Below are 18,557 nucleotides of genomic sequence, written 5' to 3'. Positions count from 1 at the left end.
AGACACTACAGTGCAAATAAGTGATGGTCACATAAACACCACCCTATACCGGAAACCTACATGCCTCCAACATTCATCCAGACCACATCATATGATCCATTGTATACAGTCAAGCTCTAAGATATAACCACATCTGCTCCAATCCCTCAGAGAGAGACAAACACCTACAGGATCTCTATCAAGCATTCTTAAAACTACAATACCCACCTGGTGACGTGAAGAAACAGATTGACAGAGCCAGAAGGGTACCCAGAAGTCACCTACTACAGGGCAGGCCCAACAAAGAAAGTAACAGAACGCCACTAGCCGTCACCTATAGCCCCCAACTAAAACCTCTCCAGTGCATGATCAAGGATCTACAACCTATCTTGAAGGATGATCCCTCACTCTCACAGACCTTGCGAGACAGGCCAGTCCTCGCTTACAGACAGCCCCCCAACCTGAAGCAAATACTCACCAGCAACTACACACCACACAACAGAAACCCTAACCCAGGAATCAAACCCTGCAACAAACCCCGGTGCCAACTCTGTCCGCATATCTATTCAAGGGACACCATCATAGGACCTATCCACATCAGCCACATCATCAGGGGCTCATTCACCTGCACATCTACCAATGTGATATATGCCATTATGTGCCAGCAATGCCCCTCTGCCATATACATGCGTAGCCAAACCGGACTGTCTCTACGCAAAAGAATAAATGGACACAAATCTGACATCAGGAATTATAACATTCAAAAACCAGTAGGAGAACACTTCAATCTCCCCGGACACTCAATAACAGACTTAAAAGTGGCAATTCTTCAACAAAAAAACTTCAAAAACAGACTCCAACGAGAAACTGCAGAACTGGAATTACTTTGCAAACTGGACACCATCAAATCAGGCCTAAATAAAGACTGGGAGTGGATGGGTCACTACAAAAACTAATTTCCCTCTGCTGATACTCACACCTTCTTGTCAACTGTTTGAAATGGTCCACCTTGTTTACATTGGCCTCATTAGCACTACAAAAGTGATTTCCACTCCTTCTTGTCAACTGTTGAGAATAGCCCACTTCCACCTTAATTGAATTGGCTCATTAGCACTGACCCCCACTTGGTAAGGCAACTCCCCTCTTTTCATATGCTGTGTATTTATACCTCCTTACTGTATGTTCCACTTCATGCATCTGATGAAGTGGGTTTTAGCCCATGAAAGCTTATGCCCAAATAAATTTGTTAGCCTCTAAGGTGCCACAAGGACTCCTCATTTTTTTAATCTCAAAGTTTCTTTGCATTTTAATGAGATGCACAAAATGTAAAACTCTATTTCTATATATAGATTCTCAATGACAGAAAAATTACTTTAATGCTTCTTTTGTGGTCCACAGGTTCTGATGCATTCTATAGTCTTCAACAATTGATGTCACAAAGCATTCACTTCTCAGGACGTGGCAAAAATGTCGCATGTCTGAAAGCATGTGACAGGTCATGGATGTGATTGCTTGTTCTGATTCCTGATATTTAAACCCAAATAGTATAATGGCTGCTACAGTGCTACCATGGCTAATTATACTCACGCTAGCTTGATGAGTATGTGTACACAAGCAGGGGAATGACAACTAGCTCATAGTGTGACATGTAGCTGTAGTTGGGGCCTCTAGGTCCTTCTGTAATAAAAAAAATAAATTAAGGCATAACTTCTTTCTGTGATATTTTTTTTTTTGCTTGAACATTCCAGAACGCACCTCAAATTATTTTTAAAATACTTCATCTTTGGGGTTCCCAACAGGATCAGACCTGTGAAAAGTAACTAGAGTTTTCTTTTCTGATAAATACAAGGATTACAGCAATAACCGCTGTCAGCATTTTTCTCATTTAAACAAATAAAGCTGACAAATGATGAAGTTCTGTGCTGCTGCGTAATGTTTAGTACATACAGAGCAATTATTCATCTGCTGCCAGCATTAGTCTATCTGCAACTAAACCATCCAACAGCACAGAAAGCTTATTAGCATATCAGTACCACAATCCTAATTTTATTTTCTGTAAGGCTGTACTGTATAACAAAAGATGACGGTTATAATTTGCACAATAATTTAAAGGGTTGGACTTTCAGTGCTTATTAAAGTTATGCAAGTTATCAGGTAGAATCCTGGTCTTATTTATGATATGCTAGTTTTTGTTTGCATTGATTTTGGGCTCTGCCTATGACATTTCCTAGGAACAATTTTGCTGGTATCTCTTGAGATGTAGGAGGTAGTGGATATACCTTCTTGGTACTATTGGGTGAACTGCAATGATGAGGAACTGCAGCGCATTCCTCCTGCCACAAATAGGACTACTTTGCCCAAGTTTTTCTAAAATAGTTGTAAATAGGATTGCGCTCTGATGAAGAAATAAGTATTTCTAAGCATTTCCCAAATATTTTGGATGCCTCGCTTGCGGCATCGTAAAGGGATCTGATTTTTCAGGAAATTCTGAGCACCTCCCTTCTTAAAACCAGGGACTTTTAATGAATTTCTGCTTAGGCACTCAAAACATTAATCACTTTTGGAAAATTTAGGCTCATATCTCTGGCTGGATTAAATCACATGTCAGAGAAGGGGAAAGCTAGGTTGGAGATAACATTCTTAACAAAACTAAAGCCATAATTGGCTGAATCCAGAATGATGATTGCTCAAAATTTTATAGTAATAATGAGTAATTTCCAGAGCCTTACTATTCAAGTTGGAAGGAGAATCTCTGTAAACTGGTAGCAGCACAAGGGCTATGAAACACTTTAAGCAGTTCTGGAAGAGTTCAACTATAATAAGTCGCTGCAGTATATAGCATGGCTTTATCATGTGCTTCATTAGCAGATATATACATCTGAAAGTCACATGATATGGCATGAGTGCCCACACTTTGTCCAGCTAAGAGCTGCATTGGCAACTTGCCTTGATTCAGGACTGCCCCAATGGAGCCTATTGCAGCTGCCCTCCTCTTTAAACCAGAGATCGACTTACATACCTGGCTGAGCATGCAAGGCTTCATTTCTCTGAGCGGTTAGAATTGAGATGGGACATTTTCATCATGGGGCATGCAGTGTCTTTGCCACCGTGCTGTGTTACAGAGAAGGGAAGCTGCAGATAGCACTGCAGAGCTCTCTGGGCTGTGTTTGGTTCATAATCCCTTGCTGTGTTTCCATCATGACAGAAGATACAGGAACTCTTTATAAAAAGCTTTGTTCAGAATTGCAACGTCAGTGTGCATATTTAAACAAAACAAACAAGAAAGGTGTGTGCTTGCTTGTTACAGAATGAGCATTTGAGTGACTGATAAGGCTAATGAGACACCTTTATAAAAGGTCACAGGTTTGGCCATACCACTGACTAGTATGACAAAGCAAATAGAGTAAGTGAAAGAAAGTAAAATGTTCTCTAACAGCTGCTGGCAAAGTAGCACAAATTTTGTTTTGCTGATTTGACCTCCCCTCTAGTATTCCTGGTGGGCCTTATCTCTACTGTTTACTGAAGGAACAGGTTGACTTCCTAATGCCTTTCAGAAGTGAAATACCCAGCTGTTAATGATGCCTGAGATTAAGTGGAAGCCAATTTATGGAGTTCAGGTTTAGAAATTCCTTGCTGCTTTATAAACTTCACAGGCATGAAATATTTTGAGATTGAGTTTCCATTCATTTCCAGCCAAGGGGAAATAAGTATCTCAGGATGGCACAGGAGGGGAGAGAGGGGAAAAATAGTGGCAGGAATGAATGTGCTCCATTTTCAAATTAATACTTTTATGACCAGCGATCTTTCAAATTATTTGTGATGCCTTTTTAACTGGGTTTGGATTATATCTCCACTCCCCCAGATTGTCCTACAATGAGTGTCAAAGATATGGCTAACAGTAACAGCCAATCAGTCTAGGGAGGGGAAGAATGCATGGACCCTGACTCTCCCCTCAGTCTTGCGTAGGAAAAGAGAACCTTCCAATGAAGTGAATAGAAGTCCACTGCTAGTGTAAAGGGGAGGAGAATCAGGACCACACTTTGTAGTGTAAAGTGTTATTTCTTGTTCGTTCCCCGGAACTCTATGAACTCCTGAAACCCTCAGAAGGATCCCCATAATGAACTCTCTCTCCACTACCACCTCCTCTTCTTCCCAGTCCCATTTTGCTAGAACCAGAGTTAAAGCCTTCTGAGTCTTCAAAGGAGGCCATCTCCACTCTCAGGTAGAGTGTTTCTTAGATTAGGTAAAACAGCTGTAGCAGCAGCATGTGTCAGAAATGGCAGGTCTCACTATGTCCCATGCATGCCCTCAAGCCTGAAGTCAAGCACCTCTGGGTTGAAGGTACCTCCTGCTGAATATCTCCCATGCCGAGCAGATTGTGAATGCTAGACTAGAGCAATTAGAGAGAGAACATTTAGCTCTCTTCCTCTTTATTCTTAATTAGGCAATCCTTTCTCCTGGTCACTGTCTCACTCTTTTCTCACTTCTTTCTGAGTTATTTGCATCTTTCTGGTAATGAAAATGAGCCTCCTATAACACTATAAAAGTTGAAAATGAACCTGTTCACTCATGCTTCTCCTAGAACTAGTGCAACTTTGAGGAAATATTTGTAAACTTTTCTCTGATGTATTATCAGCACAGATTATTCCTCCTCCTCCTCCTCCCCCCCCCGCCCCCACCCCAAAATTGTATGCCCAAACACAGAACCAGTGCTAGAATTTTCATCTGGGGAAAACTTATGGTCCGCATAACAACTTGTGTATGGTACATCTTGCTCTTCATTAGCACTCATAACAATATGGCAGATCCCTGTTTGCCTTAAAATAATTTATGCTGTTTGCTCCCACAATAAGATATGTTCTACTAACTCTAAAATACTATGATCAATGTATTGGATGTTTATTATAATTATTATGGGCTAGGCGATACAAGAAGGGATGACTAATCCCTGAAGAACTGTCTAAGGACAGACAGATAAGTGGGCATAAGTTAGGGAAAGGGGAATAACAAATTGAGACTTGTTTTAATAGATACATCAGCTAAATTTACCATAGTTAGCACAGCACCAATGGGCCTTTAAGAGGGACTTAAATGTAGGACTGCAGATGAACTGCATGGTGGTTGTACCATGCATAGGGGCCTGTGGAAGGAGCTTGAATAAAACAAACAAGATGCTTGTCTGAATGGTATGAACACCATTGTCCGTGATAACTGTAAAGAAAGGCAGTGCTTTAAAATGGTGGCTGGTTTACTTAACCCATCAGTACAAGAGAGACAGGCCAGCTGGTAGGGCATTCTCCATCAGGAACTCAGACCTTGGGAACTCACTTCTCCCAAGGACTGCAGCAGCCAGACTTAGACACCCTGGTGCACGGTGCAAGGCTCACATTTTCTCCCTTCCTCATGAGTGTGGTGGGGTGGGTTGTAACGGCAGTCAATCAGTTCTTGTCACACTTACGTTGTCTCCGGGTGTTTAATTTGATCAGCGTTAATTGACTGGTCTGTCAGTGTATTTTCAACAGGTTGTCAAGAGGGCTGGATGGGGATGCACTTTTATTGTAATTTATAAACAAATCAAATCAGTAAATAAAAACATTTGGAAAGCAAAGGCACAAAAGAAAAGGTTTCTAAGGCAAATATTACGCTGTTTCAAAGCCCAAACTCAGTGGATAATTCTTTTGACTTGTGCATTCTGACCTACTCAGCTGTTCAGATTTAATTAGCAGTAATATGTTATTGTCAAAGTAATTAAAGCTTTGCCTTGATTAAAAATGGAATTAGTTAATTAAAGAGAAAAGGTTTCGCCAACCTTAGCTTTATGCCTGAGTAAGATGTCCTATATCAGCTAATTTCCTATATCTTTCCTATTCAGGCTTGAAGGTTCGAGAGGTGTTCATCAATGTGACAAGGCAGCAAGTGGAGGATTTTCATGGGCCAGAAGATTATTGGTGTCAGTGTGTTGCATGGAGCCATTTAGGGACCTCAAAAAGCAGGAAGGCATCAGTCCGCATAGCCTGTAAGTGGAATAAGTGTGTGCTATTCAAGCTTTTTCAAAGAATTGAAACAGGCTGTTATGCTAGGGTTAAAGGTAACTGGGCACTAGGACAGTATTGTTGTCATTCTTAGGGCTCCCTGTGAAATACTACAGGAGCGTCAGAGAAAACACACCATATTTGTTCTGATGCTGCCTTCTCGGAGCTCCTTTCTTATTTTCATGTTGGTTGATGATTTTCTTTGAAGTGCACTCAGCAAGTCTGTTTCTCTTAGAGATTCTGCTTGGATTGCATGCACAAAGGTGTCATAACAATGCAATGCAAAAATAAATGTTAATGCAAATTGAAAACCTACTGGAATGTGCCCTATTGCTCTGTGCTGATGGCAAAGGTCTAAAGACATCTGCAGAAGCATTTAACAATGTATGTCTGCTACATTTTTCAGAAAAATATGCAAGAATACATTACAGGCTTTTGTGTTCTGCTATTCCAGATCTGCTTTTGAATATTGAAACACATCATTGATTGTGTGGGCTGATGTGGGGGAAGCAGAATGAGAACAGGAAAATGGGGTGATTTTTTTTTTTTAGTTACACAGTCAGCAGAAAACAAATCCAAATGAGAAGACAAATCTACAAAGAAAGGGGGTAAAAACATCCCTATTAGAACTGAGACTAGGGTACAGCCTGCCAGACATTTTAGAGTCCCTGGAAAGAAGAGATTGTTCTCTATGGGAATAAACGTATAATTTACCATTTTAAAAAAGAGCCCTTGTTTTTAAGACATTAAAAAAGCCATTGAAGAAAAGGTCAGGTACGTCTAACTAAGAGGTTATTCATCTCATTTGTGAACTGGGCTAGTAGTCTACTAACTGCCTGCTAACCACATAGCTGCAGTTACATCTCTATCAGGTGGCTTGGATTGGTCCTCTGAACTAGTTCTATAGAGATTTAGGAATAACTTCCTCTTTCTTCATGTGGCAAGGGGAAGTTGTTCCTTATTTTGCTCTTTTCACATTTTGCCATTGGCTTGGAAAACCAGGAGTTGTTGCTCCTAAGGTCATGCCATCTACTGTACTTAAAGGATAGTGACAAGCACTACATATGCTTCCCAAATTGGAGGACATTGTGAAGAGGATCAAAACTTGTATTTTAATGTAACCAACAGTAATCATCTTGAGCAGCTATACTGTAAATTAATACCATGGTTATGAATCTGGCTAACTTGCCAAGGCTAGCTGAATTCTGTGTTCTAGATGTGCATATCATATTAGATCTGGTCAAAAATGTTTTGCTCTGCTTGTCAAAATTTTAAATAGAGTAGAACCTCAGAGTTACGAATACCAGAGTTACAAACTGACCAGTCAACCACACACCTGATTTGGAACTGGAAGTACACAATCAGGCAGCAGCAGCAGACCGAAAAAAACCAACAACACAAATACCGTACAGTGCTGTGTTAAACATAAACTACTAAAAAATAAATTGAAAGTTTAAAAAAAAGGTTTAACAAGATTAGGAAACAGTTTCTGCGCTTGTTTCATTTAAATTGAGATGGTTAAAAGCAGCATTTTTCTTCTGCACAGTAAAATTTCAAAGCTGTATTAAGTCAGTGTTCAGTTGTAAACTTTTGAAAGAACAACCATAATGAGGTGTTGCAACTCTGAAATTCTACTGTACTTCCAGTATTTTTCATTAAAAACTTTAACTGTTTTCTGACCTGCTGTAATAGCCTATATAGTTTATGCTCTGCTGTTTAAACTATGTCTAAAACATGCCATATATGTCAGTTTCTTGCCCGAAGGTGGGCTTGAAAGGCACTCCAATGTGCAGAGAAGCAAAGTGATTTAGAATATATTTCTTTTCAGGCTAATGATGTTGCATTGAAGGTTAAATTCATCCCAGATTCATCCCTAGTGTTACTTCACTAAAGTCAGTATAGTTATAGTAGTCACAACTGAAAATTCACTATTTGCCAAGTTAGCACATACATTGCCATTCCTTCTTGTAATAAGTATAGCGAAGGCTGTGGTTTTGCAGATACAGCTCATCTGGGCTGACAAATGTTAATTTCTTTTAATGGCAGCCACTGTACCGTAGATTAGAGATGAATTGTCCTAACTGCCCAAACGGTATAGAAGAAACATAGCTACCAGGCAGCTTGCATAATGCCAGTATTTGTAAAATACTGGGGAGAACGGGCAGTAGTTTCCCTCAGTGTGGGAAGCTATTTCTGTCTCTGCTCCTCATATCAGAATTGCTACACTGCAGTGTTATCACTCACAATCAACAGATCATTATCTCGATGCAGGAGAAAGTAGGAAACACAATAAACGACATTCTGGCAAGGAGGAACATTAAAATCCAATGGCCAAAAGGACAGTACCCGAATATGAGTGTTATAATACAGAATGTTATATGACTGGAGGTACTCAAAGCTTCATCTGGTTTTCACTTTACAGTTACATCTGGTGCATTTTTCTTGTGGAAGGGTCTGAGCTGTGTTTTTGCAGAATTGGTCTTAGTGGAGGATTCAGGAATATACTTGTGGTCCCAGTTTATCTTTTACTTTTAAATCACTAATTCTGGTTATTAGGCAAATATCCTACATTGTTAATTAATAAGTAAGTAAAAAGGTCTGTAAAAGAAGGAAACAATTGTGCAGCTTTGATTTGCACTTATTATGTTAGGATTCTTGTAGGGGACTGGGAGTGAGAACTTCTGGATTCTGTTCCCAGCTCAGTCTTTGACTCACTGGGTGACTTCAGACAGACTAGTTCTCCTTTCTGTGCGTTCAGCTTACCCAGCTGTAAAATGGGTACAATATTTCTCTGATCCAAGGACCATAAATGCTCTGCAGAATTAAGTAAGCATCATAAACTCAAATGACTACAAGCACATTGAAATTTGTGTATTCCCTTTTGGCCCAGATGAAGATTGTTTTGGAGTTTGCTTCTACAATTATGCTTCTTTGGCAGGACCAATTTAAATAAAACATCTGGACAAACTAATAGGACAACATACCAACCCCCTGATTTTTATAAGTGACTGATTTTTCATTGACTGATTTAGTTTGAATGTGTAAATTCAATTTTTATTTCACTGCATTAACTGTCATAACATTGAATGAGCTGATAATTCCCCCTTATTGCTGAGCTACAAAAGTCTATTATTCTGAATTGAATTTTTATTGACTTTTCTCTGTGCTATGAATTTTTTTCTCTCCCCCTAACGTGGCAGAGTGGAAAAAAGAACAAGGAATGAACTGAAGCAGGTGGATTGGTTTAGCTGTCTGGTTTTATATATATATTATGCCAATCACTGTGGTATCTGATCATCTGCATAATGCATGCCTACCTCTCATAAGTAATATCAGATATTTTACAAATTTGGCAAGCATTGCGGACCATGTTCTTCCCCATTTCTGTTTGCTGTCATATACTGACCACAGTAGAGATGTGCACCTGAGAATGGTATTGCTTCATTTACCATTCCGTTTGATGTCTTTTCTTGCACTAGTGTTTTTGTGGGGGTGGGATGGACAGCACAGAAACACTTCCAGAAATTAGAGCATCAAAGATGGTGGGACCTTGAGCATAGTTCAGACAAGCAAAATGAATGGTCTCTGAATAGGATTCTGTACTATCTCCCCATGTGTTTTCAGGAGCTCACTTTGTCATGGACCTGTCTCAGGCTGTCTCTGATGAACAACTCAGTTGCTTAATTTAGAGCATGGATTTTTGACTCAGGGAATATCCCCTAGGGGACCACAGATGAGAACGTGCAGATCTTATATTTGTGATAGTGCAGAGAGCACTAGTATTTCATTTCAGACCTGGCTCACAGTACTTGTTACACCAGTTCATGTGGCCTTCTGTTTCACTCAGAACCTGTGATTCTGAATCGTAAGTTTAAAGCAATATTGCAATTTATAGTTCTCTGAAATAGCAGGTAGCTATTTTTGTAGAGCAACTTGGAAGACAGAGAAAACAAAAAGATGGATCTTGCTCCCATTATTCTACTGATAAAAGCCCTTGTGGACACAGTTGTATTGTAATGGACACAGTTGTATTCTAAGTATTAATGGATAACTTTCTAAATAGGTAACCAATATTCTTTTTACAGTGCCCTACATGGGGAAAAAACAACATTAAAAGGGAATCGTAAATGTGATATTTGCATCTTTTTCCAGTGAGTGGCTGGCTTGCTAAAAATAAATCTTAATGTATTTATAAAATGTATAAAAGTGTAACTGATTCAGGGTCTCTGCTGCTTAAGGGGGACATATTTCTTGCAGTTGTAAGCACTGGAGAAAATTAAATCAATAAATCCACATTGTGGAATTTGAGGCACTCTGTTTAAACAAAACGACTTTGTCTAACAAGCATCCTCACTTGGAGTACATGCTGTAAATAACCTTTCTTCCGTTCAGTCTCTCACGTGCTTGCATGGCTGCAAAGGACTGTCATCTATTACCGGGCAAATCCAGACTCTGGCACAGGGATCTCCATGGGTAAGGGGATTCTTTCCCAAGGCTGAACATCAGTGGTGGAACCACTTGGGGAGGCTGCTCCAGTCTAATCAAGTATCCTCTGCAGTGCTAGCATGGGAGAGGTTGGGAAGAAGGACTAGAGGATTTGTGCAATAAGAGATTTACCTGTCACCTGGGAATCTCCTTGGGGAAGAGGTGGAAAACTTTGCCAAGGGTGTGGAGAAGTGATGGACGCAACTCTAACCTAAGAGGGTAGCCTGTAGTCCTACAACACAGCTTGAATGGAGAAATTTTTCCAACAGTGAATCCGCTGGCCACATCTGCCTTTCTCCCCCAGCCAAACCTAAAGCATGACCATCGGCGGAGTCCCCACATACGTGGGCTCTGTGCCAGTGGTGTGCATTCCTCCATGCGTCCCACCTGCAGACCTTCCTTTTGCACAGTGGCGCTTTGCAGTTCCTCTTTGCATTTGTAGAAGTAAGATCAGGATTTGCCTTTGTGGAATTATATCCCAATATCCAAGGAGGACCAAAGGACTATTGCATAAAATGGTTGTTAAAACACACATACAGGGATATAAAAATGTGGTGCCGAGGTACAGCACCATTTAAGTAATCAAAATATGATGTAAGTGGGACTTAAGTGGTGCTTAGACCTTGTGCTGGCCCCACTGTACAGAATGAATTTCATCCCTTATGACTACCCTAATTTAAACTTTAGTGGAATCCTTCTGAGCAAGACTCAAGTTGCTTTTCTTTCCTTGTCATTCATATTTGGTTGGTTGTTGGAGGGAGGTTGTGTGGGTGTTTCTTTGTGCATTTGGGACTGGATGGGTTACTTGTGTACCTTCTTTCCTGTCCTCCCCCGCCCCCCTATTTTCCTGGTGAGTCCCAATGCTTGAGCATAGCTATAACCGGATCTAAACAAAATCCACAATGGCTTAAAACAGTTTTTAAAAACCTGCTAGTCCCCACAGAGTACCATTATTCTTCCTTCAGCCCTTTATTAATACTGTTTAAAGTTCTAACCCACTAAATTGTTGACCAGACAGTATGTAACGGTGTCTATCTTGGGCATGCTGTCTAGTGCTGGGGCAAATTGTGTAACTTGCTGCAGTGTCTGCACAGATTTCAAATTGCTAGTTACAGTACTGTGCCTCCTTTTTAATTGTGTATTTATTGCCAAGTTTCCAAAGAACCTTTGGACACAATGTTTTTTAAGTAAATATTTTTGCATTAGCAAATCCAGTCACACATGAGGATAGTTAATGATGGAAGTTAATGGATAGAAAGCTGGCTAGATTGTTGGGCTCAACGGGTAGTGATCAATGTCTCCATGTCTAGTTGGCAGCCGGTATCAAGTGGAGTACCCCAAAGGTCGGTCCTCGGGCCAGTTTTTTTCAATATCTTCATTAATGATCTGGAGGATGGTGTGGATTGCACCCTCAGCAAGTTTGCAGATGACACTAAACTGGGAGGAGAGGTAGATACGCTGGAGGCTAGGGGTAGGATACAGAGGGCCCTAGACAAATTAGAGGATTGGGCCAAAAGAAATCTGATGAGGTTCAACAAGAACAAGTGCAGAGTCCTGCACTTAGGACGGAAGAATCCCACGCACCGCTACAAACTAGGGACCGAATGGCTCGGCAGCAGTCCTGCAGAAAAGGACCTAGGGGTTACAGTGGATGAGGAGCTGGATATGAGTCAACAGTGTGCCCTTGTTGCCAAGAAGGCCAATGGCATTTTGGGCTGTATAAGTAGGGGCATTGCCAGCAGATCGAGGGATGTGATTGTTCCCCTCTATTCGACATTGGTGAGGCCTCATCTGGAGTACTGTGTCCAGTTTTGGGCCCCACACTCCAAGAAGGATGCGGAAAAATTGGAAAATGCCCAGCGGAGGGCAACAAAAATGATTAGGGGACTGGAACACAGGACTTATGAGGAGAGGCTGAGGGAACTGGGATTGTTTAGTCTGTGGAAGAGAAGAATGAGGAGGGATTTGATAGCTGCTTTCAACTACCTGAAAGGGGGTTCCAAAGAGGATGGATCTAGACTGTTCTCAGTGGTAGCAGATGACAGAACGAGGAGTAATGGTCTCAAGTTGCAGTGGGGGAGGTTTAGGTTGGATTATTAGGAAAAACTTTTTCACTAGGAAAAATTGGGGATCGGCCCTGCTTTGAGCAGGGGGTTGGACTAGATGACCTCCTGAGGTTCCTTCCAACCCTGATATTGTATGTTTCTAGGAGGGTGGTGAAACACTGGAATGCGTTACCTAGGGAGGTAGTGGAATCTTCTTCCTTAGAAGTTTTAAGGTCAGGCTTGACAAAGCCCTGGCTGGGATGATTTAGTTGGGGATTGTTCCTGCTTTGAGCAGGAGGTTGGACTAGATGACCTCCTGAGGTCCCTTCCAACCCTGATATTCTATGATTCTAAGTTTTAATGAATCATATTGCCATAAAATACAGATCAGCTTCATTTGTTTTATTTTAAAATAATATCCTTTGACTTAGTTTTTTTTCCAGTAAATACTGATGTTTTTGAAGTTGTTTCAGTGTCACTACATAGCATTCCTGGAGATTATTCTCCACCTTTTGAAAGCCAGAATGGCTTGATTTGGCTTGGGGGGGGATGCATACAAGGTGGGATAAAAGAAGTTTTCTAATCCTGATTCACTTGTGTGGCCTTGGACAAGTCACTACTTTGTCTCTATTTCCCCATGTGTAAAATAGGAATAAAAATATTTATACACCCACCTTCCAGAGAGGATACTAGTCATTGTTTGTCAAGTGCTTTGAACAAACATAGTGGTAGAAAATTACTAAGCCTTATTGTTAGTATCTTTCACAACATATATAAAATAAAACAGCATGAAGAATGTCTTTTAGAAAACCTCACATCCCAGCAGTTGAGCTTGACATTAGTTCAAATAAACTGTATTGGTGATATAACAACTGCATTTACCTCTTTTCAGATTTACGGAAAAACTTTGAGCAAGACCCACAAGGAAAGGAAGTTCCTATTGAAGGGATGATTGTTCTGCACTGTCGGCCACCAGAGGGAGTACCTGCAGCTGAGGTGAGAGAGGAAACGCTGGTTTTAACATCACTGTTATTAGCTAGTCTCTTTTGGACTGGATATATTTGGAGGGGAAGTGGGGCGTTATCAACTAAAGCCTGTTCCGGGTGTTTGTAAAAGTCCAGTGCCATTACAATATTCTACTCTAGGGTCTCTTAAAATGTTGTTGTTAAAGCCAGTTCTAATTCTACTTTTTATTGTCAATGAAGTTGTGCCTAAGTAGTAGAATAACGGGGAGGCGAAGGCACCGATATCAGTAGAACTGGCTTTTTCACCTGTGAGAGTTCGAGGATAACTGGATCTAAATATTTGCTTTAGAGACTAAATATGTGAGACTGCATGACATTGAGGCATCAGTCTGCTCTTACCTGTGAAATGCAGAGAAACAGATGGTAGCCTCTGCTTTGAAATGGTGAAACGTGAGCATAAAGAATGGATGGAATATAATAATGACAATACTTAGCACTTCTAGCATCCTCCGCGTTCAAAGCACGGCGCAAACACTGACCTGGCTGGACACTCAGCTATGTCCAGTAGTGCAGCTAGGTAAAATGCTCTGTTTGGTACTTCTGATCGTTTTACCCTTTTTTTTTTTACCCATTCTGAAGAATTTTGTTTTTAAAGCCTTTGTCTTGATGTTATTTAATGATTCCACCTTCAGAAGGAAGTGGCAGGTGATTTTTGAGGCTTCTAGGTTGTTGGCTTTTTTTTTCAGGTGAAAACTGTAATTACTTAACAAAAACAAGTGCTTATCTGAACATTTCTCTTCCCTCCCCATCACTTAACCACCCACCTCCAAGAGAGCAGTTTGTAGTAGCACACGCAATGTGGGGGTCAAATAGCACCTCATGTGAATACTCCCCTTCTCTTAATCTCAGTCTGTTTTATTTTAAAATATGCGAGGGGCCAAAATTTGTGCCTGATATAGGGGGGAAAAGGTGACTAACAAGATTCACATGGAATAGCACTGTTCAATCTCACTGCTTTTATGCTGCTCCTCTTGCGTGTGTGCATCGTCCATTAGGGTGAAGCACTTGTCTTCATTCCTGTCTTCAAAATGCCTGGGACACAGTAGATGCTCTACATATAAACTCTGGTATTGCTCCATTGAGGTTAGTGGACCCGAACTAATGATGATTTTGGCCCTGTTGATGTTACTTTCTCTGCTTGTCTAATAGCCCATGTAAAGCAGTGGACTAACTAAATGATGCCTAGTGAAATGCTTGGCGTAGCTATTTGGAGTGCTGTTGTATTATAGATGGAACCTCCCTTTCTGAATAGCAGGATGCTCAGCAGGGGTAGACAGTGGTCTCACAACTCCGTGTATGATACATCAGTAAACGCGGCTATGTAACTCCTGTGGGAATTACAATGTTAGCTAGCTAGCTAATCCACCTTTGGGCTCAGAGCTAAGAGTCTGGGGGCCTGTCCATGCTGTACTGTGCTGTATTTACTCTCACAAATGCCAGAGCTGCATCTGTGATGCTGCTATTTAGCATCCTTTTGATAAACAGAGAAATTGGTATCAACTAGAAGTTGTTTGTCTCTCATCTCGGTTCAAATCACTATGGTATCTACTAACTGGCAGAACAAAAGAAGCAGGGAAAATAAACTGCAAAGAAAGAAAACACACAGTCTCTAAGTTAGATGGAAAGCAGGCTGGACAGATGCTGTCAAAAACCCAGGAAGAGTTAAGAAATTAGGCAAATCGGGATACAAATGAAAAGATATTGCAGGCTGGCTTAGAAATAAGGATGAGGAGGAGGGGAATGTGTATCTACATACAGAGCTCTCATTTCTCTATCAAGAGAATTTCTGCTACTACATCCACCTCAATGGTATCTAATTTCACCCACTACTTAGTTTACTATATCACATCCTTGAGAGACTTGTTTTTTGCCGTTTATTCTCCATATACATCGGCTCCAGAGTGAGCAAAAAGTTTATACGTGAAAAATTATGGAAATTTCAGGCATTTTCTTTGGAAACAAAAGAAACAAATTTTAACCCACCAGGTAAATAAATGCTTTCCAACCCAGCAAGTATGGTATGCTGGACTGAACAATTATATCAGTTTGGCTATTTCCCGTTGCAGAGAGCTAAACAGTCAAAGACCATTTTCACTGTTGGAGTTCAGTAATTTGAAAGAAAGGGGATAAGAAACAATGGTGATTCAGAGCCAACATGTGTTGAATTTTATTGAGGATTTGAGAATCATCAACACTTTTCCATTTGAAAATAGATATCCAACCCTGGAAAGTGTGATAATGGTCAGTAATTGGTGATTCATTTCTATGCAATTGCTGCCTTTTAAAACAAACTGGGCCAAAGATGTCCCTGATGTAATTCCAATGGATTTTCACACTGTGCCATCTTTATTGTTAAAGCGTTAAAGATTAGACACACTAGCATGTTCTTTTCTGACTGTTCAACTTCATAGCAATGCTTCTGTACCAATATTGAATTCCCCCCTGAATAAAATGATTGCTCAGAATAGTAAATTTCTATAGTAGCACTTAAAGGCTTGGATTAGCATATTTTAAAAAAAACCCTTGCCTTTTGAGGATATACATCATATGAGTCTTAGAGTGGGACAAGGCTTTAGATGTTATTGTCCCCGCCAGCAGTGTAGACTGGAGAGAAGACAATATATCTGCTTTGGGGCCATCTGGGAGTGCTGGGGTGAATCTTAGCAGAAGGGTTTAATCCTGTCATTCCAGTTGTTCAGGTCATTTATTTGTATATTAGAATTTATGCTGCTGGTCTTTATCAGTGTTGTATGTTTTTATTTTTTATTATGGCACTCAGAGTTTTTGTTATAGGCATTCTTTCCCTCTCCCCCCCCCCCCATCCTTAAATAGAAATTGACAAGTTGAAGCCTAAAATCAATAGAGATGTAGGGCTGAAGGGACTTTGAGATGGTTAGTCCATCCCACTGTGCTGAGGCAGTACTAAGTATACCTAGACCATCCCTGACTGGGGTTTGTCCAGCCCTGTCTTAAAAACCTTAAATGACTGGAGTTTCAAAATTGCCTTAGGTAACTTGTTCCACTGCTTAGCTATCCCAGTATTAAATCCAAATCTTAAAATGTAAAATCAGGGAAGGTTGTTGGGGCAGTTCAGAGTGGAGGCAGGAGTAACTGAATGACTTTGGTGTTCAGATGACCCCAGGTGTTCAAAACTCACAAATTAGGCTCCAAAAATCCACGAGATTGACTTAAAAATCAGGAGATTTAAAAGAAATAGAATTTGGGTTCTTTTTATTTGCCTTCCTGTTTTTGAGGCTTTGAGTCACATTTTGAAGTTTTTCTCCATAACCACGAAGAGTTAGGAATTTACATTTTTTTCCCTAATACAAGCTAAGATTCTCAAGTTATCTCATGATTTCGGACACTGAGGCTTTAAGAAAACACTAAATATAGTGAGAGTCTCAATAAAATTGCAAGAGTTGGCAATATCACTATAAGTTCAGAGCCAGTCCACGCGGAATATTGACTATTACATGACTAATTTGCCTGGGTTTATACTTTTTATTTACCTTAAGCTTATGGGAATGGTACTAACTAAAGATAACCATTTCACCATTTGTTACTCATCATTAGTTAGACAAAACCTATTTGTTGTTTTCAGAACAATTCATTATTCCAAACTGTGCTGCTTTATACTCCCCGATTAAATGGAAAATCTCTTTCATACAAAGTTAGGAATTATATCAGATGAAAAGCTGACAGTTTAATGGTTTTCCACACATTAAAATTGTACAGCTCTCAATAAACCTTGATTTACTGATGTTGATTGTAAAATGGTTATTGCTGTTAATAAAGCCTGTAAATCTTAACAGGTCATATTTGCTTTGGACAATAAAACTTCATATAAAGGCTCATTGTGTAAGGCTAATTCTAGTCACATGAAGGTAAACAGTCTATTTAAAATAATTCAGTGCCTTTGGAAACTGGGTACCAAATTCAAACCAGCAACAGATCATGGTCTGTGGCAATAGCCCTTGTGGCTGTAAACTCATTAGTTCTTTGGGGTAGAGACTGTCTCTTTTTTTGGGTCCTGGTCCACAATTGGGGCTTCTGGGCACTACAGAAATACAAACAATTATTATTTATTAATTCTCATGCATTAAGAAGGGTTAGGGCTGTTCAGCATTTGGATGGGAAGCTTTTAAGAAGCAGCCAAATCTTCCTGCATGGTGTCAGAGGTTCAGTACATTTATATGGTTTGCACCATGTTTTGGTGACAGTTTCCTGTTTCAGCACTGAGAGTTGGATTCAGAGAGGGGAAAATACCTATTAGATCCAATTTCAATAGCTCCTATTCAGTCAACCTTGACTCCAATTCCTGTGATTTTTATCTCCCAGTCAATGCAGGACTGTTCACCGAAATATGGTTTCTGAAGTTGGACTGAACATTTTCCAAGGTCTGGTGCATCCACTGCTTCCCTTGGGAGGCTATTATTTATTTATTTTGCAGGGATGCTGAGGGTCTCCGGTTGTAGACCAGGACCACACAATGTTAAGATGCTATAAAGACACCCAAAAAAGAGATGGTCCCTTCCCCCAAAGAGCTTACATTCCAAGTGTGGACAGAAGACAATAGGTGGATAGAACAGGAAAAGCACAAAGATGGTTAGGCAGCTGTTGTGCTGTGCCTGCTGCTTTACATTACATACAGTTCTGAGTATTTTGTAGGCAACATAGCACAGGAAGAGTTTTCAGAAGGGATTTGAAGGAGGAAGATGGGTTTGTGATTATTTCCTGATCAAGTGCATTCTCCCTGTCAGAAAGTCCTTTCTGCACCCATCATCAAGGTTCACTCTAATTTTCCCCTTTCTTAATTTCATCCTCTTACTGCCAGTTTGAATCCCCTTTTGCCACCCCTAAATATTTCCTTTCCATCCTTCATGTTTACACCCTTCAAATATTTGTAGTTTCCTTTTGGCATCTTAGCTGAGTTTAACATATAAGGGATGATTAAAAGAGCTAAATATGGCTTGGAAGCTGCAAAGAGCTCC

The 18,557-nt window shown here is 40.3% G+C and overlaps 1 protein-coding gene across 9 annotated transcripts in view; it reads left to right on the top strand.

Moving 5' to 3' along the window:
- UNC5D (unc-5 netrin receptor D) overlaps positions 1–18,557 on the top strand; it is a 293,186-nt gene that overhangs the window by 144,544 nt on the left and 130,085 nt on the right. For all 9 annotated transcript variants that reach the window (XR_012156277.1, XM_073325005.1, XM_073325004.1 and 6 more), the window contains 2 exons: positions 5,852–5,995; positions 13,434–13,537. Coding sequence is in view for 8 of the 9 variants with exons in the window: in XM_073325005.1 (XP_073181106.1) it covers positions 5,852–5,995; positions 13,434–13,537 (248 nt within the window). In the remaining variant the exon portion in view is untranslated. The remainder of the gene's footprint in view (positions 1–5,851; positions 5,996–13,433; positions 13,538–18,557) is intronic.

This window comes from Lepidochelys kempii, chromosome 26 (assembly GCF_965140265.1).
Source record: "Lepidochelys kempii isolate rLepKem1 chromosome 26, rLepKem1.hap2, whole genome shotgun sequence".
In the NCBI taxonomy this organism is placed as follows: Eukaryota; Metazoa; Chordata; order Testudines; family Cheloniidae; genus Lepidochelys; species Lepidochelys kempii.
Note: the sequence above shows the minus strand (reverse complement) of the source record. Positions and strands in the feature narration are given on the sequence as shown.